Source organism: Sceloporus occidentalis, unplaced genomic scaffold (assembly GCF_023333645.1).
Source record: "Sceloporus occidentalis isolate IW3139 unplaced genomic scaffold, rSceOcc1.0.p SCAF_413, whole genome shotgun sequence".
In the NCBI taxonomy this organism is placed as follows: Eukaryota; Metazoa; Chordata; class Lepidosauria; order Squamata; family Phrynosomatidae; genus Sceloporus; species Sceloporus occidentalis.
In genome coordinates, this window is record NW_028317393.1 from 26458 (window position 1) to 52180 (window position 25723).

Below are 25723 nucleotides of genomic sequence, written 5' to 3' on the forward strand. Positions count from 1 at the left end.
CTTTGGACTCCGCGGTATGAACTGTCGTTTCAGTCGGCCCTCTCGGACCTTTGTCGACCTTTTTTTTTTTTCCCCTACTTTGGGGATCATTTCGTGGACGGACAGAAAGCGCTGGCTCTCCGGGGCAAGAAGTTAAACATGCGCGGCGGCGTGGTCTGTGTCAATAAGAGAGGCCAAAAACCCCCCATATATTTAAGTAAATCTAATTCCAACCAGATATATATTTAAGAATTTTGTGTATTGTAATGATAATTCTGCACTTTTTTTTTTATTTTTGTTAAATCGAGCCACTTCATCGAAAATAGTGATTTTTGGTTTTTCCTCTCCCCTCTCCGGCGAATAAAAAAATATTTTTTTTGAGCTGTATGTTGTAAAAACCATGCTTTACAGGACTGGTCGGTCAGAGCACATGGCTCTCTATATATATTATATATGTTCTTAACACCAGAACAATCTGGGTGGCTGTAATAAAGCGTGGTGCTGACTTTTAGCCGTCGTGTGGATTCACTTTGGGCGTCAAAAGCTTATTTTCAAGACAAACTAACGGAGCTTCGAGTTTTTCCATTCCCGGCGGATCATCAAATGCGACAAAACCCCTAAATATATCCAAAATAGAAGGTTTTTCTAACCCCCCCCCCCCCCATATCTATTTACATAGCGGCAACTCTCTCAGCAGCGCTTCTGACAGTCCCTACATTCAAAGGGTTTCGGAAACCAACCCGAGCCGGTACGTTAGGGGTTCGGCGGCTTGGTGCATAATCGTGGAGCTGAGTAGGGTACTTGTAACATGTTCTCCAAGACTACATCTCCCATGATCCTCTTTTAGCAATACAGCTGGTAGAGGATAATGGGATATGTAGTTGGAGCACTGCGGTTTGAAGACCCCTGTTCTAAGACGTTACAGGTTTATGGCTCTCAATTTGGGAACAGGACCACCCGACATGTCACATGGCAGCCCACCCCAGCGCTGTATACAGTAATGTCAGAGACCTCATTTTCTCCCAATACACTCCCTTTATCTGCAGATCCCGAGGCGGCCATTGTCAGTCACAATGTTTCGGGGTGACTTTCCCGGCTCGAACCCCACACCGAGCTGATGCTGGGTGGAGGAACCGACTTCATTAGCATTCCTATAGACTTTCAATAGAGTCCTTCTGTCTGATTAAGACCGAGCCATTCTATTGTTTACCACGAGCATGCTGCTAAGGACTCGGGAGGGGTGTCTGTTATCTGAGCCCCAATCTACTAAAGCGAGAAACTCATACAAGTGACTAAATCTGCCGCCGAGCGGTAATTATTACCAGTCAGAGAATTCCACGAATGCGTTATCTCTGAAAAACGGGCGCTACAAAAACCGTTTTCATGTCAAATGTACCCTGGAGCGCGTTTTGTATGGATTTCCATGGGACGGATACTGAGCGCGTGCGAGAAGCATACCTAGGAATGCTTCCTGTGTCCCGTAAAGGCAGCTGGGGAGGAAACAGGAGACAGAACACCGGTAACTTAAGAACGTCTGCACCGATTCTCACGCAGACAAATGCGGTGCAGAGACCCCAACATGTATAAAAAAAATAGTTGTCGTCCCCCCTCTAACTCGCATTTAAAAACAAAATTGTATATATATTTATTTATTCACACACTTTTGGGGATGGAATCGGCCCTTTAACACCGATACAGAAAGCCATTCATTCATTAATTAATTCATTCGAGACTTACAAGCCGCCAATCACAAGCTGCTTATTAATAATAAAAAAAAAAAATTTTCAAAGTCAAAATTATTGCCGAATTTCTTTAATGAGAAACAGAATCTGAACATTATGCGGTAACAATTCGCTCGGAATCGGGGGCGGACGCGGTTAGAAAAGGAGATTCGACAGCGGCACTGCTACACGGAAAACATTGCGAGCTCGGAAACGTGATTTATGTTTATTCTTTGCTGCAGGGAACGCGACGGGTCCGAGAGACACAAAAATAAACCCTAAAACACACAAACGAGAAATAAAACGTTTCCCCTCCCCCGACGTTCCCAGAATCCAAACAGCACTTAAAATATTTCAAAAGTTTGATTAAAATAGAAAAAAATTGCCTTTTTCTGTGATATCTCTCCTACAAATACCATGGTAACGCGTGTTTATTGTGACGAAATCTACACCCGGTACTTGAGTCACATTAATTTCGCTTTAGGATGCAGTCTTTTCCCTTTCTGCATTTTAATCAGCTTTAAGCCTGAAAAAAACTTCACAAAAAAATAATAAAACAAAATAAAAAAAAAACCTTGTTCAACCAGTTATAACCTCATAAAACAACGATTATTCTTGGTTGCTTGTTGGCTGTCAAGGCTGGATTTGTGGTTAAGATTTAAGTTCTATGATAACTCAACAATTAGAACATTAAACTTGAAGAAAAATAATAATAATAAAAAAAAAAGTTTGCTATTGTTGAACCCAACCGCTTCCTACCGGCCAAAGGATGCTGGGGAAAAAAAAAAAAGTTAAAAAATAAAATAAAATGCGCTATTCGTCTGCTTTGCTGCTATCTGTCCGGTGTGTAATTAGGCTAGAGTGTACGCGTACAGTGGCTTGATTTGGCTGAACACTAGTTATCGGGTCATACGTGGATGTTGTGCGCTTTAAACTTACAAATTAAAATAAAAAACACAAAAATGAGGATAATGTCAATTACCCTCTGATGTCATCACCTCTGATGTTTTTGCAGAATTGTGGAGAGAAAAAAAAAATTAAAATAAAAACCGATACCCTAGCAGCAAGGTTGGCTACAGCTCGAGTGTACCAAACCATGGAAATAGAAATTATGACGGTTGCGTTTTGTCCCCCACTTTTTTTTTTATTTTTTTATTATTATTATTATTTTTTTAATAATAAGGGCGATATATTAATGCGTATAAATGATTAGTAAAATATTTGCGGCAGGAGAGCGCAGGAAGATATTAAGGATGCGCGTCCTCGGCGAGAAGGTCGACGGTGGGTTCAAGGATTCATAAAGGTGCTTCACATCTAGAAAGAGAGAGATCGTTCGAGGGGTTAATGGCAAAAAATGGAAAGAGAAGGTAAAAAAAATAAAAATAATTTATACAGTGTGAATATAATTTAAAAGGGACACTAAATGTAGGAGAGCCTAGGGGCACCTTGCAAATGCATGGAGGGATTTTGTAGAAGCACCCCCCCACACAAACAAGGGCAAAACAACCTCGCTTACGTTAAGGCAGGAATTTAACCCCTTAATGACAAAGCCCATACATGTACGGGGCTCAAAATGCATGGTTTTCAATGGGTTTAGGGACCGCCCATTGTCCTTAAGGGGTTAAAAGGGACGGTTACCTGCAGGGGACTGCGGTATAACCACTTGTCTTTGTCGGCGGCTAACTTCATGCAGGTGAACAGGTCACAGACGCTGTTTAGACCATAATAGTCCTGAAAAGGAAAGAGAAAGGATAATCTGATCATGCGCGACGAGCAGGCAGCAGTAATACTCCAGGAAAATTCGCAAAATTATGCAAAAACAAGAGATTTTTGTGTATATTTTGCACAAAAAAAAAAAAAAAAAAAGCGCCATGATCCTAATTCGCATCAACGTCGAGGTCATCACCGCCGCTATGAGACCCCTTCGTCCAAAAGACTTAAGAAGTAGTTGTTTAAGGTGCGTTCTTCACAGGCGAGGCAGTATAGCGTGGTAAGAGTACTTTACATATGCATTCTTAACCTGTAAGGGGAGGAATAAATAGGAGGCGCAGGTAAAGACGACAAATGCTTAGGGACTGATTGTGATGAATCCCCCCCCCCCAATGCATTTGGAGGGGGTAAATACACAAAAATGTGAAAGGGACACTCGGCTCTCATGTGCATTAAAAGTCCATCTAATGGATAGAGTGTCCCTTTAAATATAAAAAAAACCCTTTAGCACCGTTTTGCTTTTTTTTTTTTACCCGTTAACGTCCAATGACGGGCCAGGCACGTCATTTCATTAAACAAGCTTAGAAAGTGATCTATGGTACGTGCAGAAAAAAAACTATAAATGTGCGTGGATTACACTAAACGGGCGAGGAGAAAAATGACCGCTAAACACGAGCACCCCAAAGGGTACAAAACATAACAAAAACAACCTGTCCTTAAGGGGTTAATAATCACGGGGGCAACTGGTACTGCTACGAAAAAAAACTACACTGTAAAAAGCAGTGAAAGATTGATCCGACGGCTCCTGGTCTCCGTCAGCTACAGAAAATAAGGCGTTATCTCCATGGATACACCCCATTTCCATGGATACCGCCAACTACGCTCCACAGAGCGGGCTCAACGGACCGCAGTACATCGTAAAGAGCGGGGACGTCTGCACAGCCGACGAGACTTCGGAAAAAAATGGGGCTCTCTGCGGAACCAAGAAGACCAAGCCTAAAAGCCAGCAAGCCCCCCCAAACCAAGCCGGCAGAAGGGGCTCGGAACGCACCGCGGGACTAAAACGTCACAAAAACACCAAAAAGAAAAGTTCTAAAATGTACTAATACAGGGGCGTCCAACGTGCGGCCCTCCAGCTGCTGGACTACATCTCCCATAATGCTCTTTCAGCTAAGGGGCTGGCTGAGGAGTATGGGAGATGTAGTCCTGCAGCAGCTGGAGGGCCGCACGTTGGACGCCCCTGTACTAATACATCTCTAAAAACGCAAAAAAAAAAAAAGGGGGTGGGGTTACACGCGGGCGCCGGTCGCCGTCGGGCGGCTCCGCTATCGGACACTTACATGTGCTTTCTTGCGAAGTAACCACTTATCTTCCACGGCAGGCAGGTCCGACTTATCTGTGCTCTGGGAGGCCAACACCCAGGGGCCGGAGTTCTGGGGCGGGGGACTCAAGCCGGGGGGCTTCCACTTACTCTCGGACGTCTCCTCGCTCGCCTTTTCGGTTTTGCCAGAATTGGCCACCCAAGTGGCTAGGGGGGCTTCGAGCAAGGCTTTCCATTGCTTGAGGCAGGGGTCGTGTTGGCTTAGATTTTTGGGGTGGGACTGGTCCTCCGCAGCTCTTCTGCAGGGGTGCAGCCACGCGTCGGCGGGGGGCCCCGCTTTCTCCGGCTCGTGTTCCGGATGCTGCGGAACGCCGTTCTTGTCCTTGCCTTCTCTCTTCAGCAGCCACTTCTTCAGCGCGTCCTTCTCGCAGCTGTCGTCGCACACGCACTCGGAGAAGCTGGAGCACGGCTCGTTGGCTCTGCAGACGTCGCTCACCCTCAGCGCCGGCTGGCTCCGCTGCAGCAGCCACATGTCGTTACCGGGACCGGCAGCCGCCTTGCCCACCAGCTGCTCGTTGAGGCACTTCAGGTTTCCGAGGTTCTCGATCTCCAGAGCGGCGGTTTGGCCGCCGCAGCAGTTGCCGCAAGACTCCACTTTTGGCAGCCAGTCGCTCAGGCTGTAGTCCTCGAAGAAGGGCTTGAACACCAGCCTCCACTTGTCCGCCGCGTCCGTCGTATCTTCTCGCTCTACGGGGGAGACCAGCCACTCGGACATATCCACGTCCTCCTGATCCCGGAGGTCAAAGTCTTCGTCGCAAACTTTCTCAAAGGAGCCGGAGAGGGAGCTGAGGCGCGGACGGGCAGAAGCCTCCTCGGTCTGATCTTCGGACTGCAGCAGCCAGTTGTGCAGCTCCCCCAGTTGACCCCAGATCTTCTCCATACTAAAGGCTTGGGGTTTAGAGGAGCCGTCCTGCAATAGCAGATATGGGATGTTTACAGACCACCAAACACATTAACATGTCGCAAAACCGCTGCGGACCCCCAAACACAACACTCCACAGGATCCCCTTCTTCACGAGATCGCTTACAACGTAAACAGATTTCTTTGGGGTCCACCTAGTTTATTAAACTTCCAGACGAGGGCCCGTTCTGTCCGCCTGTCTTGATGAGCAGAACATCCAGAAGATATGGACCTACTGCTTTGGACCATAAGCTCTTTGGGGCAGGATCTACTCACACGTAACGTATCCCCCCCCCCCCGCTTTATACCCCCTATGCAATAACCTAAAGCGCTGACGACGCCTGCTAGGGCTAGAAAAGAAAACATATTGGGGCAATTCTCAGAAGCTTTGGTATTTTTTGCCCCTCCATGACCAACAAACCGGATGTGTCGCTTGCCGAGCGCCAATTACCTGGATGTCGGCGGCGCGACTCTTTGGCAGCCAATCCTGGGGGGAAAAACTCGGAACGCACACATCGGAGCTCTGAGATTGGTTAGACTTTTTTTCCATCAGCCAATCAGAGAGTGAGCTGTCCGACAACGTTTCCGACAGAGGTCTCTGTATTAATAATAATAAAAAAAGGACAATATATAAAAAAAAAAAGCTGTTTGTCCGCCGAATAAAAAAAATAACTATTTTTATTAGAAGCAACCGTACCTGCGCAGCGGCCGGAACGAAGCAATTGTGGAGAAGCCATGGATTTTGGGACACAAAAGTGCACGGGGCGCCGTTAAATTGGGCTGGTTTTTCTTCAGAATTCTAAAAAAAAAAAAAAAAAAAAAAAAATTTAAGGGAAAATTTTTTAAAAAAATTATATAAAAATGAGTTAGACTATAGAAAACCTCAAATGTCGAGTTTTTGGGGTTTTTTTTGTTGTTATTTTTTAACCCACCTCAGTTTTGACAGAACCAAAGGAAGTAATAGCCTGACGGAGGAAAGCGGCATCAGCTTCGAAGTACAAGGCCGAGGACGTCTCTGGTTTGAGAGCGAGGCTTCCCAACCTAAAATAAATAAAACAATAATAATAAAAATAATATATATAAAAATAATATAAATATAAAAATAATAAATATATATATAAAAATATAAATATATATATAAAAATATAAATATATAAAAATATAAAAATATAAATATATATATAAAAATATAAAAATAAATATATATAAATAATATAAATATATATAAAAATAATATAAATATAAAAATTTCAATATATAAATATATATATATATATATATATATATATATATATATTACTGAGCAAAGAGAAGATAGAGTTGAAGTTGACGGCATTAGTAGAAGAGAAAAAAAATGCTAATTACCTTTCCAAGCAAACTGTGATCTGATTGGCCAGATCGTTGCTGTGGGGGGTTTCCAGCTGGTGAATGAGGCAGTTGAACTGTCCATGCAACTAGAAGGGGGGGGAAACATATAGACGCATATATTACATACTATACATATATTAAATTACACACTATACATATACATATTATACACACTATACATATAAGACGCGTATATTATTACACACTATACATATAGACGCATATATTATTACACACTATACATATAGACGCATATATTATTACACACTATACATATAGACGCATATATTATTACACACTATACATATAGACGCATATATTATTACACACTATACATAGACGCATATATTATTACACACTATACATATTATACACTATACATATAGACGCATATATTCCAGCTATACATATATTACACACTATACATGTATTCCAGCTATACATATTACACACCATACATATTACACATGGTTATTATTCATGACATGTGACAATTAAGTGCGTCCCCCGTTAAATAAAGCAGGAAGCAAAATGTCACATGATTAAGGGTTATTTCTGGGAACGACTGGGCGTGGGGACCCCTATGTGCTGAGCAGTGGAGGGGGCCGGCTGCCTTACCCAGTAGAGCTGCTGGGCCTGCTGCTGGAGGGTCTCTTCCTTCAACTGCTGGATGAGGTTCGCTTGCTCCAGGAGCCAGACCTCGCGGCTGCGCAGGCACTCCAAGTGACGGCTGACGCAGGAGTGGATCTGAGCCTTTACCTGAAAGCGGAAACAGACGACAGTTCACGTTATAGAAGAAGCCAACAAAGGCCACGCGATGAACACGTGTTACGATTAAGCTGTATGCGGATATATAGGGTCCTCACACACACGATTAAGATCCTTGCTAGGCGTCTCACGCAGGGTTAAAAGCCCAGATTCTTTAAGGTCCTCCTCGTCCATTCTAACCGCTACGATTAAAGTCTACAGACCTGACGCGTTTTGCTCATATTAACCCCTTAAGGACAGCAGGTTCTCCTTATACCCATTCATGAGGATGCATTGTGAGCCTGGTCTGAAGGGGTTAATCAGCTCAGGGCTCCCAGATCTTTTCACAAACAGAGCTATTGGCTTCGGAACCTTCAGATTTGGCCCCTCAGTGCTGCCGTATGTTGATCCCTATGGGGGGGGGGGGGACAACTCTCATGTGTATGACATGTCCACCTTGTCAACATAGAACCCCCCCCTCCATATGCATTTAACCCTATCCACACCTCCCCCTTCAGCTACTTATTTGCTTAATTTCATCACGAGTTACCAAATGACATCATCGACTTTATCTAAACACAAAGACAGGGGGTTACGGGAGATACCAATATTTCGGGAGATACCAATCCAGCTGACTTGGCGAGTTTTGCTGTTCTGAGTGGCTCTTATCACCAGCGGCGGGGTGAAGTAACCTCGCTCTATCGCACTACACCGGCCGCTCGCCAAAAAACAAACTCGGGGCTCAGCGAGTCCCAATTATCAGCGCGCAGCTCCTCTAACGCTGGGAGCGCAGGCACTCCGACGGCGAGCGTCCCCTATTAATGCTTGGAGCGCAGGCACTCCGACGGGCGAGCGTCCCCTATTAATGCTTGGAGCGCAGGCACTCCGACGGGCGAGCGTCCCTATTAATGCTGGGAGCGCAGGCACTCCGACGGCGAGCGTCCCTATTAATGCTGGGAGCGCAGGCACTCCGACGGGCGAGCGTCCCTATTAATGCTTGGAGCGCAGGCACTCCGACAGCGAGCGTCCCCTATTAATGCTTGGAGCGCAGGCACTCCGATGGCGAGCGTCCCCTATTAATGCTTGGAGCGCAGGCACTCCGATGGCGAGCGTCCCCTATTAATGCTTGGAGCGCAGGCACTCCGACGGGCGAGCGTCCCTATTAATGCTGGGAGCGCAGGCACTCCGACGGCGAGCGTCCCTATTAATGCTTGGAGCGCAGGCACTCCGATGGCGAGCGTCCCCTATTAATGCTTGGAGCGCAGGCACTCCGACAGCGAGCGGCCCTATTAATGCTTGGAGCGCAGGCACTCCGACGGCGAGCGTCCCCTATTAATGCTTGGAGCGCAGGCACTCAGACAGGCGAGTGTTCCTTCAGGCGCTACCTCTCTCCCGTTGTCTTTCACTTCATGCTCGGCCCTCAGAACGGCTGAAATGGCCCCCTCCAGCTCGGTTCTTGCGCGGAGGCACTTGGAGAGCGGGTCCCCGGCACGCGAGCCCATCTGGAAGTCCATGTCCCTCTGTAAAGAAAAAACAAAGACGGGAGAGTGAATCGACTTCTGCGACCGACGCGCGCAGGAATTCCGGAGGGCCGAGTCTGCCAGCCAAAGCCGGCCCCCGAATAGGAGGTTCATCTATTATATGCATTCGTTATCGGTGAGGCTGGCGGGGCAGGAGACGGTGCCCGGCGGACACTACTTTATCAGAAGCTCAGCAAATATTATCCAGTTATATAGCGCCAACATATTCCACAGCGCCGTACAATGGGCCAACATATCTGTATATTATATACACAATTATATTATTAAAATCATATATATATATATAAAACAAGGGGTTAATCCTCTGAAACGTTCCTCCCGGCCCCTAAGACGCACCAATCCGAGTCTACACTCATTTTACTTTACTGAGAAGGGGGTGGATAAGCGGAAGAGCCGCCCAGCAGAAGTGGCAGAGGCCGACACAGCGAGGGAATCTAAGCACGCATGGGATGGGCATTCGGCGATCCCGGAATATTAACCCTTTAATACACGAAGATTCTATGTAGTCATTCGCCAAGCGGCTCAAATACCGGCCCTCGTGGCAATTGGAGGACACGCAAAATGAAGTCACCTGCGTTCAAGCAGGGATATCCACCATAACCTACTGGGGGCAAGAGATTGGGGCAAAAACTCTGGGGCAATACATGCCAATAAAGAACCCCTCGAGTGATCAATGAAAAGAAAACATCTGGGGGTGAATTTAGATTTGCTGCACTGGGAATTCTCATACGTGTGCGGGCATGAGTGTGCGAATGAGTGAGTGTGCGGGCATGAGTGCGAGTGTGCGAATGAGTGAGTGTGCGGGCATGAGTGTGAGTGTGCGGGCATGAGTGTGAGTGTGCGGGCATGAGTGAGTGTGCGGGCATGAGTGAGTGTGCGGGCATGAGTGAGTGTGCGGGCATGAGTGAGTGTGCGGGCATGAGTGTGAGTGTGCGAATGAGTGAGTGTGCGGGCATGAGTGCGAGGTCGATGTACTTTGACACACAATGAAGGGGCAGACTATGTGACATTCCAGCTGCCAGACGCTCCGCTGCCTCACAAATTCCTGCGTGTTTACCGGAGCGCTGCCCACAACATGCCTTTTACACGCGACCTGCCGGCCCCATCCGGCCCCCGTCTAATCCCCCTTTTCTCCTGCTGTAAATAGTCAGACCTTAATCAGTCGTTGGTCTCGTCTTAGATTCAGGAGCTGTATGTCTATCCCATGCATGTTTAATCCCCTCACTGTATTACCCTCTACCACTTCTGCTGGGAGGCTGTTCCATTATTTACCGCCCTCTCAGAACCACAACATAATACAGAGAGTCGCGGCATGGTGCTACTGAGCCTGCGGATCCGCTGGAAGGCGTAGAACAGAAACAAAGTCACGTATTATTCACATTAAACATTCGAGATATATACGTATTGCAAACACATACCGCAGCGCTGCACATAACTAAAATCAAACGGCAGACGTGTCACACGCGCCATAAACGGTTAAAAAAAAAAAAAACACAGACAACGCTACGGCCTCTGCAGGCGCTCTCTACGGGTGACATAAGGAGGATATTAGAGTTCAAGCACACGTCACGTCCAATGTCATGACAAAGGCGACAGCGCTGACAGCGACGACAACGGGCACACGCAGGAGAGTGACGCCCCGGGGGAAGCATAAACAGAGCGCACCGGAACACCGATTACCGAGCTACAAACAGATCCAATATACATTATATATAATCATATCCACACGATACAGATCACGGTACCCGTAAACCGAGCCCTAACACGCAGCGCCGGCCGGTACCTGGCTCGCCGTGAAGCCCCGGATCCCGCTGCAGCTGGAAAAAAAACCGGCGCCGGATGTGCAGCGGCTTAAAGACAGGCCGATGACGCAAGGAGTGGGCGGAGCCAGGGCCCACAGACAGCGGCCACCAGGGCAGCCTTCCGGCTCACGTACGCAGCGGAGCAACAGGGGAGGTGCTGGGGGGGGAACCTGAGGGACGACAGGGAGTCGCTGCGCTGTCTGGAAGCAATCACCTGTTTGCACAAAGCGCAATAAATATGCAAAATAATAAAATAAACAATAAATGATTAAATAACCCAAAATGTCCTATATTTAAGAAAAGCATTAAATATATATATATAAAAAATGGTTACATAACCCAAAATCAGTTCCCTTTTTTTGTGTACAAAGTCCTATATTTAAGAAAAGCAAGAAATACGGTTTAAATGAAGAAAAAAAAAAAAAAAAAAAAGATCATTAAATATTCCCAAAAAGTTTTTTTTTTTTTTTTTTTTTAAGGCAGGGGATATTAAAACATATAAAATACCCAATAAATGATTAAATACCCCTGAAAAGATTAACTCTTTGTATACAAGCAACGTGCTATGTATACAAACAAGAAAGAGGGAAAAAATATATTACAAAAATATTCGATAATTTACCAATAATAACGCTTCACACATTGAACGCCTTTGGCTATTTAACACTTTGTAACGGATGCTGGCTGACGAGGGGTTAATCGCTGGTTGACGGCATAATTAATTATCTGATTGCGAATTAGAGCGCTGCGCCTTCCCTTATGTATTTCATTATGTCTGTTATTCTAAAGTGTGCTAATCCCAGAAATTTACATAATTAGGAGTTCTTTCCCAGGCGTAACTTGAAACGCAATATCTTCTTTTTTTTTTTTACTGAAAGGGAGATAGATGAGTGGGACAGCCTCCCAGCAGGGGTGGTAGCGGTTTATAGAGTGAGAGAACTTAACCCCTCTAAGTCACCGGAGGTTTAAGAAATAATTATTATTTTATGATTATATTCTATTATTACATTTTTTTTTATTATTATTATTACTATTCTTGAACTTTGGATTGGAGGGACCAAAAAACATATCTTTAGGTATATTTGTAGTGAAAGGGGCCATTTATTTCTTTTTTTTTTTTTTTATTTCATATATATATATATATATATATATATATATATATATATATATATATATATATATATATATATATATATATACACATACACAATGTCAAAAAATAGAGTACTGCAGAGTATGCGGTGATACCTTTTTTATTGGACTAACATAATGACCGGGACAGCCATGGGCACCAAAATGTCACCGCAATATGCCAACCTTTTCATGGCTGACTTGGAACCGAGATTCCTAGCCACTCACCCCCACAAGCCGCATAATTATTACCGTTACATCGACGACATCTTCATAATATGGACAGAAGGAGAAGAAAACCTTTTAAAAATTCCACGAATCTTTCAATTCATTCCACCCATCTATAAAACTCAAAATGAATTTCTCAAAACACAGCGTGAGCTTCCTGGACTGCGGCAGGACCGTCACCTCCGGCTTTCTTCACTCTTCCGTGTATAGAAAACCCACGGACAGGTACAGCTACCTTCACAATTCAAGCTTTCATCCCAAACACACTAAACAAGGCGTCATTTACAGTAGAGCCCTGCGCGCGACTGCTTTTTGAATCCCGCTCCCGCAATGTGGGTGTCCCGCTCCCGCCACATTTGTGGCCAATCCTGCCCGCTCCCGCCACATTTGTGGCCAATCCTGCCCGCTCCCGCCACATTTGTGGCCAATCACGCCCGCCTCCTTACCTGATTTCCCGCGCAGTCCCGCAAGTTGTTCCCTCACGGCGTCTCTTCCTCTTGCTCCGCCCAGGAACAAGGCGGAGTCACAGGAAGTGACGTCACATCGCGTGACTCCGCCTCGTTCCTGGGCAGAGCAAGATAGGAGACACTGTAATGGAGCAGCGAGAAGGCAGCCTTGTGGGACTGCGCGGGATTACCGGGACCCGCAGGTACAGTGCCTGACCGCCCGCTCCCGCCCGCAGCCCCAGCAAGACCGCCCGCAAGTTTTTTGGCGGGAACCGCGGGACCCGCCTCCCAGTGCAGTCCTCTAATTTACGGACCTACAGCCGATATTCTCAGAAGACCCCATACTGAAAAAGATATTCCCTCAGCCCCCAATACTGGCATTCAAACAACCACCAAACCTGAGGAAAAGATTGGTGCGCAGCAAACTGGCCCCAGAACAGGCGCATACACAGAATGGCACCGTACCACGCAACAAATCCCGCTGCAAACTCCGCCAACATATATGTGACAGAAACACGGCCAGTCACAACAACAAAACATACAGCATCAAAGATTCTTACTCATGTACATCGGCAAACGTGGTTCTCTCTCTACCTCTCTGCATTTCTCACCTCCAGCCCTATTATTTACGACCCCCCCCCCTTCCCTTATACCATCACTTGTTTTAAGTTGTAACCTCTATCGTGTTGATTGGTATTGCTTCGGAAGCTTGTCTTTTTAATATTACCGTATTTGCTCGATTATAAGAAGACCCCCCCCCCCCCCAAAATCTGAATATTAACTTATGAAAAAAAAGCCCGAATATAAGACGACCCCATAGTTAAAAGTTTTACCAGTAAATGTTAGTTCATGTAAACTATGTGAACAATTGTTTGTTAATAAAGCTATGATTGAGAAAAATATTTTGTTTTTATTTCCTTTTTTTTTTTTCTTTTCAACCTGCCCTCCCAGTTACGCACATCTGCCCCAGGCTTGCCACTCTGCCCAGAAATGCCTTATACCCCATATATGCCACTGTGCCCCATGATATGCCTTTTAACCCTCTAAATGCCACTGTGCCCCATGATATGCCTTTTGACCCCCTATGTGCCACTCTGCCTCCAGAAATGCCTTATACCCCTACATGCCACTCTGGCATTTAAGGGGGTTATAAAAGGCATATTATGGGGCAGAGTGGCATATAGGGAGGTAAAAGGCATTTCAGGAGGCAGAGTGGCATTAAAGGGGTTTAAAAGGCATTTACACAGGGCAACTCTGCCTCCAGAAATGCCTTACACCCCCCATTTAACACAGGAGGATCCAGGTCCCCTGCATCGCTGCGGGGGATCTGGATCTCAGTCTCATAAATCAGACCTATTTGAGGTCTGATTATAAGACGACCCCGATTATAAGAGCATTTGCTCTGGAAAAAACCTCGTCTTATAATCGAGCAAATACGGTATGTTAGTCCAATAAAAGAGGTATCGCCGCATACTCTGCAATACATCGTGTCTACTGGACTAATACGGCTTCACCCTTATACATTATATATATATATATATATCTAATAAAGTTTTTTTTTTATATAAATTTTTACTGTAGATCCCTTTAAGGTCTTTTGAGTGATCTCTCTTGGAACAAGACAGTACCCCTTGTGATGTCATGGTGACATCAGTGCAGTCTTTTTTGGGTTTTTTTCTCAGAGGTTTTTGGGGGGGTCTCTGGATACTCAAGCTATATAAATAAAAGATAATAAATAATAATATCGGTGGGTAATACGTCCCTGTGTCATGAAGGGGTTTAAACACACACAAGAGACAGGCGTACGGCTCCTGAATCTAAGAAGAGACCAACCACTGATTAAGGTTTGAGACTTTAGATCAGAAAAACAGGGAGACCAGATGGGGGCCGAAGGGGGCCGACCCTGCCGGCGGATTCTATGTTTTCTGTGTCTGGTAGAGCTCAGTCAGTTTCCCCGCGTTAAGGAAGTTCATTATCACGGCGCAGAACGTATTTCATCATCAGGAGTATAAATAGCTTTTTTTTTATTTTCACTTTTATCAGGAAATACAGCAACAGCACCCCCCCAAAAAAAAAAAAAGAGTTTGCAACATAACTCTGGCGTCCGGTATGGCAGCTCGGGTTCCTTTTTTTAATTATGAGACATAAATTATAAGGACATAGGTCAGTAGTTTTGGGGTTAACTGAGTGCTAAAAAAAAAAAAATACAATATTTTTAAAGCTAAAAATCATATTTTATATATATATTTATTTCTCCGGCAAACAAATGGTTAAAGCTGATGTTCCACTTACACAAACTGGTCGCCCGCCTCGGTTAAATACACAAAACCACCACAAGCGTTTTAAAAAAGCTTTTCCCATTTTGCACAGCAGCGGCCTATCAGAGCCTACTTTTATGTCACATGACAATTGAGTGGTCCCCGGCAAAATCGGGAACGAGAGGAAATGTTATGGTTAAACTGCATTGGTCCGGTAGAACGACAGGACTCGCCGGCGGGGGGGTCATTCTATTACTATTCTAGGTTTACGAAGCGCTCAATGATCCAATAGCGTCTCGCACAGGAAAACTAATCAATAGCCGATCTATCCACCCCAATTAGATGGGAACATCGCCTTAAAGTCAGAATATGGCCTTGGAGGGGTCTGGCTACTAGGAAGGGGGTTCCAGGGGCCCTGGTAACCGCTGCTAACCCCTTCTGCCCCTGTAAGCTCTAATGGAACAGCACACAGCAGAGGTGGTAGAGGGTAATACAGTGAGAGGGACAGACATACGGCTCCTGAATCTAAGACGAGACAGACGGCTGATTAGGGTCCTTACAGCAGCAAAGATCCCACGGAGTTCAAGTTAGGTGGAACAGCAGCTTTAACCTTTTCGTGGCTGTCTCTGGGACTGGAGGGCGATGAGGTCCCACTCTGACTCTACGCCTCTTACTTTCTGTCGCAAGCACTATTATAGGGTTAAAAATAGACCAAGAATTCACCGGCGGGTCGGCCCCTTTCGGCCCCGTCTAGTCTGCCCGTTTCTTTCCTTTTGCAAAGACAAAAACCTTAATCAGTCGTTGGTCTCGTCTTAGGTTCAGGAGCTGTATGCCCCCAGCGCTGTATACAGTAATATAACCCCCAGCGCTGTATACAGTAATATAACCCCCAGCGCTGTATACAGTAATATAACCCCCAGCGCTGTATACAGTAATATAACCCCAGCGCTGTATACAGTAATATAACCCCCAGTGCTGTATACAGTAATATAACCCCCAGCGCTGTATACAGTAATATAACCCCCAGCGCTGTATACAGTAATATAACCCCCCCAGCGCTGTATACAGTAATATAACCCCCAGCGCTGTATACAGTAATATAACCCCCCAGCGCTGTATACAGTAATATAACCCCCAGCGCTGTATACAGTAATATAACCCCCAGCGCTGTATACAGTAATATAACCCCAGTGCTGTATACAGTAATAACCCCCAGCTCTGTATACAGTAATATAACCCCCAGCGCTGTATACAGTAATATAACCCCCCAAGCGCTGTATACAGTAATATAACCCCCAGCGCTGTATACAGTAATATAACCCCCCAGCACTGTATACAGTAATATAACCCCCAGCGCTGTATACAGTAATATAACCCCCATGCGCTGTATACAGTAATATAACCCCCCCAGCGCTGTATACAGTAATATATCCCCCCAGCGCTGTATCAGTTAATATAACCCCCCAGCGCTGTATACAGAAATATAACACCCAGCGCTGTATACAGTAATATAACACCCAGCGCTGTATACAGTAATATAACACCCAGCGCTGTATACAGTAATATAACCCCCCCCAGGTGCTGTATACAGTAATATAACCCCCCAGTGCTGTATACAGTAATATAACCCCCCCCCAGTGCTGTATACAGTAATATAACCCCCCCAGTGCTGTATACAGTAATATAACCCCCCCCAGTGCTGTATACAGTAATATACCCCCCCAGCGCTGTATACAGTAATATAAACCCCCCCAGCGCTGTATACAGTAATATAACACCCCCCCAGCGCTGTATACAGTAATAGTATACAGTAATATATAACCCCCCCCAGCGCTGTATACAGTAATATAACACCCCCCCAGCGCTGTATACAGTTAATATAACCCCCCCAGCGCTGTATACAGTAATATAACCCCCCCAGCGCTGTATACAGTAATATAACCCCCCAGCGCTGTATACAGTAATATAACCCCCCCAGCGCTGTATACAGTAATATAACCCCCAGCGCTGTATACAGTAATATAACCCCCCAGCGCTGTATACAGTAATATAACCCCCCAGCGCTGTATACAGTAATATAACCCCCCCCAGCGCTGTATACAGTAATATAACCCCCGGCACTGTATACAGTAATATAACCCCCCCAGCGCTGTATACAGTAATATAACCCCCCCAGCGCTGTATACAGTAATATAACCCCCCAGCGCTGTATACAGTAATATAACCCCCAGCGCTGTATACAGTAATATAACCCCCCAGCGCTGTATACAGTAATATAACCCCCCAGCGCTGTATACAGTAATATAACCCCCCAGCGCTGTATACAGTAATATAACCCCCCAGTGCTGTATACAGTAATATAACCCCCCCCAGCGCTGTATACAGTAATATAACCCCCCCAGCGCTGTATACAGTAATATAACCCCCCAGCGCTGTATACAGTAATATAACCCCCCAGCGCTGTATACAGTAATATAACCCCCCCAGCGCTGTATACAGTAATATAACCCCCAGCGCTGTATACAGTAATATAACACCCCCCAGCGCTGTATACAGTAATATAACCCCCCAGCGCTGTATACAGTAATATAACCCCCAGCGCTGTATACAGTAATATAACCCCCAGTGCTGTATACAGTAATATAACCCCAGCACTGTATACAGTAATAACCCCCAGTGCTGTATACAGTAATATAACCCCCCAGCGCTGTATACAGTAATATAACACCCCCCAGCGCTGTATACAGTAATATAACCCCCAGCGCTGTATACAGTAATATAACCCCCAGCGCTGTATACAGTAATATAACCCCCAGCGCTGTATACAGTAATATAACACCCCCCCAGCGCTGTATACAGTAATATAACCCCCAGCGCTGTATACAGTAATATAACCCCCAGCGCTGTATACAGTAATATAACCCCCAGTGCTGTATACAGTAATATAACCCCCCAGCGCTGTATACAGTAATATAACCCCCCCAGCGCTGTATACAGTAATATAACCCCCCCCAGCGCTGTATACAGTAATATAACCCCCCCCAGCGCTGTATACAGTAATATAACCCCCCCAGCGCTGTATACAGTAATATAACCCCCCCAGTGCTGTATACAGTAATATAACCCCCCAGCGCTGTATACAGTAATATAACCCCCCAGCGCTGTATACAGTAATATAACCCCCCCAGCACTGTATACAGTAATATAACCCCCAGCGCTGTATACAGTAATATAACCCCCCCAGTGCTGTATACAGTAATATAACCCCCCAGCGCTGTATACAGTAATATAACCCCCCAGCGCTGTATACAGTAATATAACCCCCCCAGCGCTGTATACAGTAATATAACCCCCAGCGCTGTATACAGTAATATAACACCCCCCCAGCGCTGTATACAGTAATATAACCCCCCCAGCGCTGTATACAGTAATATAACCCCCCCCAGCGCTGTATACAGTAATATAACCCCCCCAGCGCTGTATACAGTAATATAACCCCCCCAGCGCTGTATACAGTAATATAACCCCCCCAGCACTGTATACAGTAATATAACCCCCCCAGCGCTGTATACAGTAATATAACCCCCCCAGCGCTGTATACAGTAATATAACCCCCCAGCGCTGTATACAGTAATATAACCCCCCCAGCGCTGTATACAGTAATATAACACCCCCCCAGCGCTGTATACAGTAATATAACACCCCCCCAGCGCTGTATACAGTAATATAACCCCCCAGCGCTGTATACAGTAATATAACCCCCCAGCGCTGTATACAGTAATATAACCCCCCCAGCGCTGTATACAGTAATATAACCCCCCCAGCGCTGTATACAGTAATATAACCCCCCCAGCGCTGTATACAGTGATATAACCCCCAGCGCTGTATACAGTAATATAACCCCCCAGCGCTGTATACAGTAATATAACCCCCCCAGCGCTGTATACAGTGATATACCTCCTCCCAGCGCTATATACAGTAATAGAGGCTAACGCAATGGAGGAATTATCGCTCATCTAATAACACATCCCGGGGGTGATATACGATTACACCCCAAAACCTTCATATGCTTCCTGTAACCTATCAGCGGCAGGAAAGCATCCTCGTTAAAATACATAGGATATATTTGTGTGCATGCGCACAGGTGGTCTCTGCGGGGGGGGGGGGGGGGTCACTCGCATAACATAAAGGGTTAAAGGGACCACTCAGCTATCATATGCAGTGAAGAGAATCTTTAACCTCTTCAATGCTGCAGTATAAAATCTCCAAAAGGATCGGCTGCCGGCATGCAGGGATCTTTATTATTATGGGATGTACACAAAGCGATCCCTGTTTGAGCTATACATTATGCAGGGCCAGCTCAGCTCTTCTTGCATAGAAATTAGCCGGGGCTGGACCTCTATAACCCGAGCAAATCAGGATTATCAGCCTGACCCCGAGCGAGAATTCTTCCCAATGCCTCCAGATGAACGCATCAGCGGGCAGAGATATGACATCATCACTCCTATGGTTATTTTATTGTTTGTTATCGTCATAGCACCATCATAGTCCATGGCGTTGCGCGATGTAAATTACAGAAACAAATGGCGAGGACGGACCGGCCAAACGATGCGGGGGGGGGGGGGGTGTATATTACACAAGAGGTGAAGGTGCAAAGTGCTTAAGATGGACCAGCCATGCAAGAGTATCCCAGAGTAAACATGGATTCACCTCCCAGAAGAAGTGGCTCTTAAGGGATTTTATTGAAGGACTTGAGTCTGATAAACGGGGGGGGGGGGGGGGGGGGACATTGGGGCAGAAGACAGGACAAGACCCTCAGATCAATGGAGGGATCAGGGAGGAGGATATTTTGGGGAGGAACCACCACCTGGGAGTCTTAGATAGTGAAGCTTATGGGCAACAAGTGAAGAGATAGACGGAGGGGAGAGAGGGGGGAGTGAGGGGACAGATGGGAGAGGGACAGCGAGGGGTGAGCAATGGGAACAAGGGGAGAGGGGGAGCGAGGGGACAGAGGGGAGAGGGGGAGCGAGGGGTAAGGGAGATAAGCCTGGCAGGAGTATTCATGGTGAACGGGGTGAGGAGGCCCGGCTGGGGTGGCAGCAGAGGACAAAGTAAGGACACGGAGTCCAGGAACATTCGCTGCCGGCAGCCGATCCTTTCCACGAATTCAGCCGACATCAGCAAAACGGAGGAAGCAACGCCGCATGTTCTGCTGTTTCCCCCAAAACAGAGGTTATTCTTGTTGTTTTGTATAATGTTTTCGGGCAGCTGCATATCAGCCGTTTGTATGATTCTCGCTCTGTTATCTGACCCCCGATCTACTAAACCCCCCCGACTCCTTATCCGACTGCCTGTGGGGAACAATAGAATAGCTCGGTCTTAATCACTCAGATGGACTCTGTGATAAATAAAACGTACTTCAATATTACTGTATACAGCGCTGGGGGTTTTATTACTATATACAGCACTGGGGGGTTATATTACTGTATACAGCGCTGGGGGTTATATTACTGTATACAGCGCTGGGGGTTATATTACTGTATACAGCGCTGGAGGTTATATTACTGTATACAGCGCTGGGGGTGTTATATTACTGTATATAGCGCTGGGGGTTATATTACTGTATACAGCGCTGGGGGCTATATTACTGTATACAGCGCTGGGGGGTTATATTACTGTATACAGCGCTGGGGGGGTTATATTACTGTATACAGCGCTGGGGGGTTATATTACTGTATACAGCGCTGGGGGTTATATTACTGTATACAGCGCTGGGGGATTATATTACTGTATACAGCGCTGGGGGTTATATTACTGTATACAGCGCTGGGGGTTATATTACTGTATACAGCGCTGGGGGTTATATTACTGTATACAGCGCTGGGGGGTTATATTACTGTATACAGCGCTGGGGGTTTAATAGAACAACAACAAAAAATCTAGCTGAAGAAGGGACCTCTGTGGTCTCGATAACTGAATGTATTTTTTGTTTTTTCTACATCGGCCCAATAAAAGGTTTCTACAACTAAAGTCTCCACTCACAGAAGAGCTGAGTATCTGTAACGGAGGCCAAAGGTTCCAAAAGGAACTGGGCGGATCCAGACCATCATTGGTTCAACAATCAGCCAATGGGCTGCATTGTTTACCTATTTCTTATACCCCAGTGACAGGTGCCCTAGGGGGGGACCTCATGATCCAGGCCTGGGGGGGCTCTTCAGGCATCTCCGCTATTAACCTCTGCCACTCCGTCACTGGTCCCCAAAATGGGTTTAAAAAAAAAAAAAAGGAAAATAATGATTTCTTTAATCCAGCGCACTAAAAGGATGTTTCCAGGCCCGGAAAGTTTTTATATAAAATCTAAAATTGAAAATATAAATTGAAAAGGAATTTTTTAAATTAACAAAAAATTATATATATATTCTTTCCTTAAATGTAATATTTAAAAACAACAATTAATAGTGAATAATAATAAACCGTGAACAGCATCTTTTGACTTGAGTCATAATAAAAAAAAAAGTATTTAAAACGCTTACTGTAGCGATAAAGTAAAAAAAGTGAGAAATTCTAATATTTTACAAATAATCAATTTCGAAAAAAAATGCATTATTTGGTACCATTTATATTAAATTACACCATATTTCATTAAAACTATTTTTTTAATTCAATGAATTAAAAGAAAATTCTAAAAAAAAATTGCCATAATTTGATGCCATTAAAAGCTGTCAATGCAAATGTAGTCGATGCTCACGCCACCCCTTGTGAGGCCCAGTTACAGGGAATGTAGGAAAGATGCGCATGCGCAGATATAACCGGGGCGACACTGGAAAGAGGTGACCCGAATAAAAGACAAAACAAAGACCAATGGCAGCGGGTAACAGGTCGAAGCGATAACTCACCGCTCAGTAACGGTGAGCCCCTGGCGTCCTCTCGGTTGCCTTGAAATGACCTCGGCGAGCCGACAGCCGGCGTCCCACCGCCCGGTACCAGGTCCAGCGAGCGAAAGCGGAAAGGGGGCGGGGCAGAGGGAAATCACGTGAGCAGGCAAGGCGGCTGGCAGTACCCGTGTGTGTCAGGGGTGCCCTCTGCTGGATCACATTTATTACTGCACCCGACTGGAGTTAGTTTACGTTAGCATACTTCCCAAGGGTCCCTCTTTTATAGGGACAGTCCCTCTTTTCTTCCGCTGACGTCCCTCTTTGCTCAGGAGTATTTGACAGGTATCGTACATAGTGATGGGCATATCAATTGGTTTGTAAATTAAGTGCTTTTGAAATGACAAAGACATGGACCACTGCCAACATGATGTCATTGAACTCTAGTTGCCATGGTAGCACAACAGTATTTTCATTTTACTTAAGCTGATCATGTGATTCCATCTCAAGAAGAGACCGCTGAGGTCCCGAAAGCTCACGCATCTCGGCATATTTTTTTATATGTTGGCCAAAGAAAAGGTATCTCCTTCCGCCAAGGACTCCATCTTCTCGTGGACCAACACCGCTATATCCATTTTCCCCACTTACAAACAGAAACAATGAGGCCTCGGCGGTCTTTCGTTCATCCGATCACAGTTGATTTGTCTTGATCTGAAACCTACAACCCCCTCCATCTGTCTCGATGACCCATTAGATTGTAAGCTCCCAGGAAGCTGACCCTGAGACTCCTGGAATATTAACCCTTTCATGTCCCACCATGCAGCCGGGTCAATTTGCCAAAAATATGATCCCCCCCCTCCCCTATTTTAGTATAGTTTTTATTATCTATTCATTATTACGCTTTATGTACAGCGCTACGGAATTTGATGGCGCTATATAAAACAATAAATAATAATAATGTATTTGTTTTATTTTCAACACCCCCCCCCCCGGTCCCAAAGGGGTTAAATATATGCTAAGTGAGTCACCTGCATTCACCCAGGTGTGTTGCTGAGCCGGAGCCGATGGGGGCAAGTATACCACGTGGGGGGGGGGGGTGCAGAGAAAGAGGCAAATGGGGGGGGTGCAGCGAAGACCCCCCCATACATTTGCAAGGGGGGATTTAAAGGGACCACCCAGCATTAAAGCGTATATGATGGATAGAGCATCACTTTAAGCATACATCGTGTATATTACATATATATGACATCATTATATTACATATATATGACATCATTATATTATATATGACATCATTATATATATGACATCATTATATTACATATATATATGACATCATTATATTACATATATATGACATCATTATATTACATATATATATATATATGACATCATTATATTACATATATATATGACATCATTATATTACATATATATGACATCATTATATTACATATATATATATGACATCATTATATTACATATATATGACATCATTTTAGCGTTAGCGACCGGAATAATGCAGCGGACCCAGAATGCATAAACTGCTTTTATTAAAGCCCTACCACAATCCATACATTTAAAATATACGCCCCGCCTACATATTTAGGTAGTTCTACAGAAATATTATTAAAAAAAAATCGCTAAATATATATATATATATATAGAAATAGCACACTTCATATTATTATTATTTATGGTTTCATATAGCGGCGTCATATTGCGCGGCGCTGTACAATGTGGAATGAATATAAAATATGGCACGATAAGATACGTGTACGATGGAGCGGATGTATAGGAATGATATATTTGGATATTTAAAACACATGTGATGATATTTAAAAAAAAAAACAGGTGCATTTCAACCACTTAAATATTACAGGGTGCACAGAAAGGGTTAATCTATTTCCGTGTGAGCAGGATCCGACAAAATGAATTCAAGACGGAATTTTCCATCCCAATAGATTGATAGGGCGCAATGCAGAAAGTGAATGAATGATACGTTAATCTCCAAAAAATTTCATTTTTCTTAAAAAAAAAAAATATGATAAATAGTTTTTCACAAAAGTATGGGATATGATGGAATAAATGATAAATTGATGTAATTTTGCTAGGAAATTATTATTATAATTTTTTTTATTTTTTTTTGGAAATAACCAATAAGTTTGTTTTTTTTTTCACATAAACTCAGCTGTTTTAGATCCACTTGCATTAAAGTTTAAATTTTCTCTAAAAATGAAAACGGTGCAATACGCTATTACATCATAACCGCAAAAGAAAGGAATGATGGAATAAATTCTTAAATTACTAATTTTTTTTTTAAATACCAATATATATATATATTTTTATTTTTTTATTTTTATTAAACGCACATTTTACTTCCCCATTCCTTAAATTTAGCCCATTGCACGTTATTTATTAACCAACGACCATTGGCGTGATAATTGACTCGTTCCCTCATTCTTGAACTGGACCCTTTCCGGAATATTCTATATCTTTCCGAGAAAATCCTAGTTGCTTTCTATGGAGTCGATGAAAACACCCGGTAATTATGTGGCATCATATTTGCACCGAAGACGAGCTGACGTTCACCAACCTGCCAGTATTCTAGCAGGTGGACAGGGGTTGACCCGTACAATTCAGCAGCAGCAGCCACCCCAAGGGCATGAAATGGTACCTTCTCATATTGTATTAGACATGCGCCGTACATATACGTCATTTTATTCGTACAGAGCTCTCTGATGACCTCTTCTTTAATAGGAGTGTACAAAGAAGGAGACGCCACCCATTCGGGCAAGCGCAACGGGTTCTGTACAGTAAGAGCAGTAAAGATGTGGAATCCACTACCGGCAGAAGGTGTGCTCTGTTCAGATTCAATAGATAACGTAACTGGACAGGATGAGTTAGAGTTTGATGATCAATCATGTTGGAGTCAAGAAGGAAATCGATTCAATGAGGGTTTTGATTGAACGCGATCGAGACCCCCTTGGAACTGAGTAAGAGTAAGGGTGGCATGGCCTCGCCTGCAGGGAGGTGGAAAGCTGCAGCTTTGGGGTGGTGTTAGCGGTGGGAAGCCTGGCCTACAAGGGGCTGTTTTACATAAGGCTTAAGTAGGCTGGGGGCCAACTTTCAGAGCATTCCCACTCCCCCGATTGGAGGGCCGTCCAACTATGGACCATCTTGAGAGGAGATATTTAATGGGAACAGCCAGGTGAGCCCGCCTTGAATAAAGGCAACCTAGATCCAAAGTTGGTGTAATCAGATGGAGACTATGGGCAGTTTAAGGAGGCACCCAACCCACTGTGTTAAGGTGGTCATGGCCGGTGGCATTTGGGGGCTAACCTCTATAGTGAGGGGCCCCGAGCTCCTTGTAGTTATTTACTCTCAGCTTCGCCGATGGTCAGAGCGGAGGTCGAGACTCGTGTCTTTCTCTAATAATGACTATGTTAGCTTACAGCTTCTACGTGGACTTCCTGATGCCAGGAGCCCACCATCGCTCTCCTATTCATCTTCCATGTCAACGCCACGAGGTTGTCTACATTCAGAAACACCAGGCCACAGAGACGCGGCGGCGCCCCGGGGAACGCTACCCTCACAAGTGATCAACCTAAACCCTACGCTTCAATCCCTTCTTACAG

The 25723-nt window shown here is 44.9% G+C and overlaps 1 protein-coding gene across 1 annotated transcript; it reads right to left on the reverse strand.

The window, feature by feature from the left end:
• Positions 1 to 86: 86 nt before the first annotated feature.
• LOC149272829 (nuclear receptor coactivator 4-B-like) lies at positions 87 to 25579 on the reverse strand. Its single transcript, XM_089506682.1, has 13 exons — positions 25541 to 25579; positions 24682 to 24894; positions 11132 to 11320; positions 9193 to 9327; positions 7679 to 7819; positions 7058 to 7146; positions 6625 to 6733; positions 6390 to 6491; positions 6144 to 6290; positions 4751 to 5701; positions 3339 to 3431; positions 1416 to 1469; positions 87 to 155 (listed from the first exon to the last, which is right to left on the reverse strand). Exons 1-13 carry the CDS (start codon positions 25577 to 25579, stop codon positions 87 to 89), a joined length of 2331 nt encoding a protein of 776 aa, XP_089362808.1.
• Positions 25580 to 25723: the final 144 nt, after the last annotated feature.

Excerpts from the sequence above, each read along its gene's own strand:
- LOC149272829 (XM_089506682.1), bottom strand. The coding sequence starts at position 25,579 with ATGGTGGGCTCCTGGCATCAGGAAGTCCACGTAGAAGCT. Across the intron at positions 24,895-25,540 it reads AGGAAGTCCACGTAGAAGCT|AACCCGTTGCGCTTGCCCGA; the intron begins GTAAGCTAACAT and ends CTTACTGTACAG. Across the intron at positions 3,432-4,750 it reads TACTTCGCAAGAAAGCACAT|GACTATTATGGTCTAAACAG; the intron begins GTAAGTGTCCGA and ends TTTCCTTTTCAG.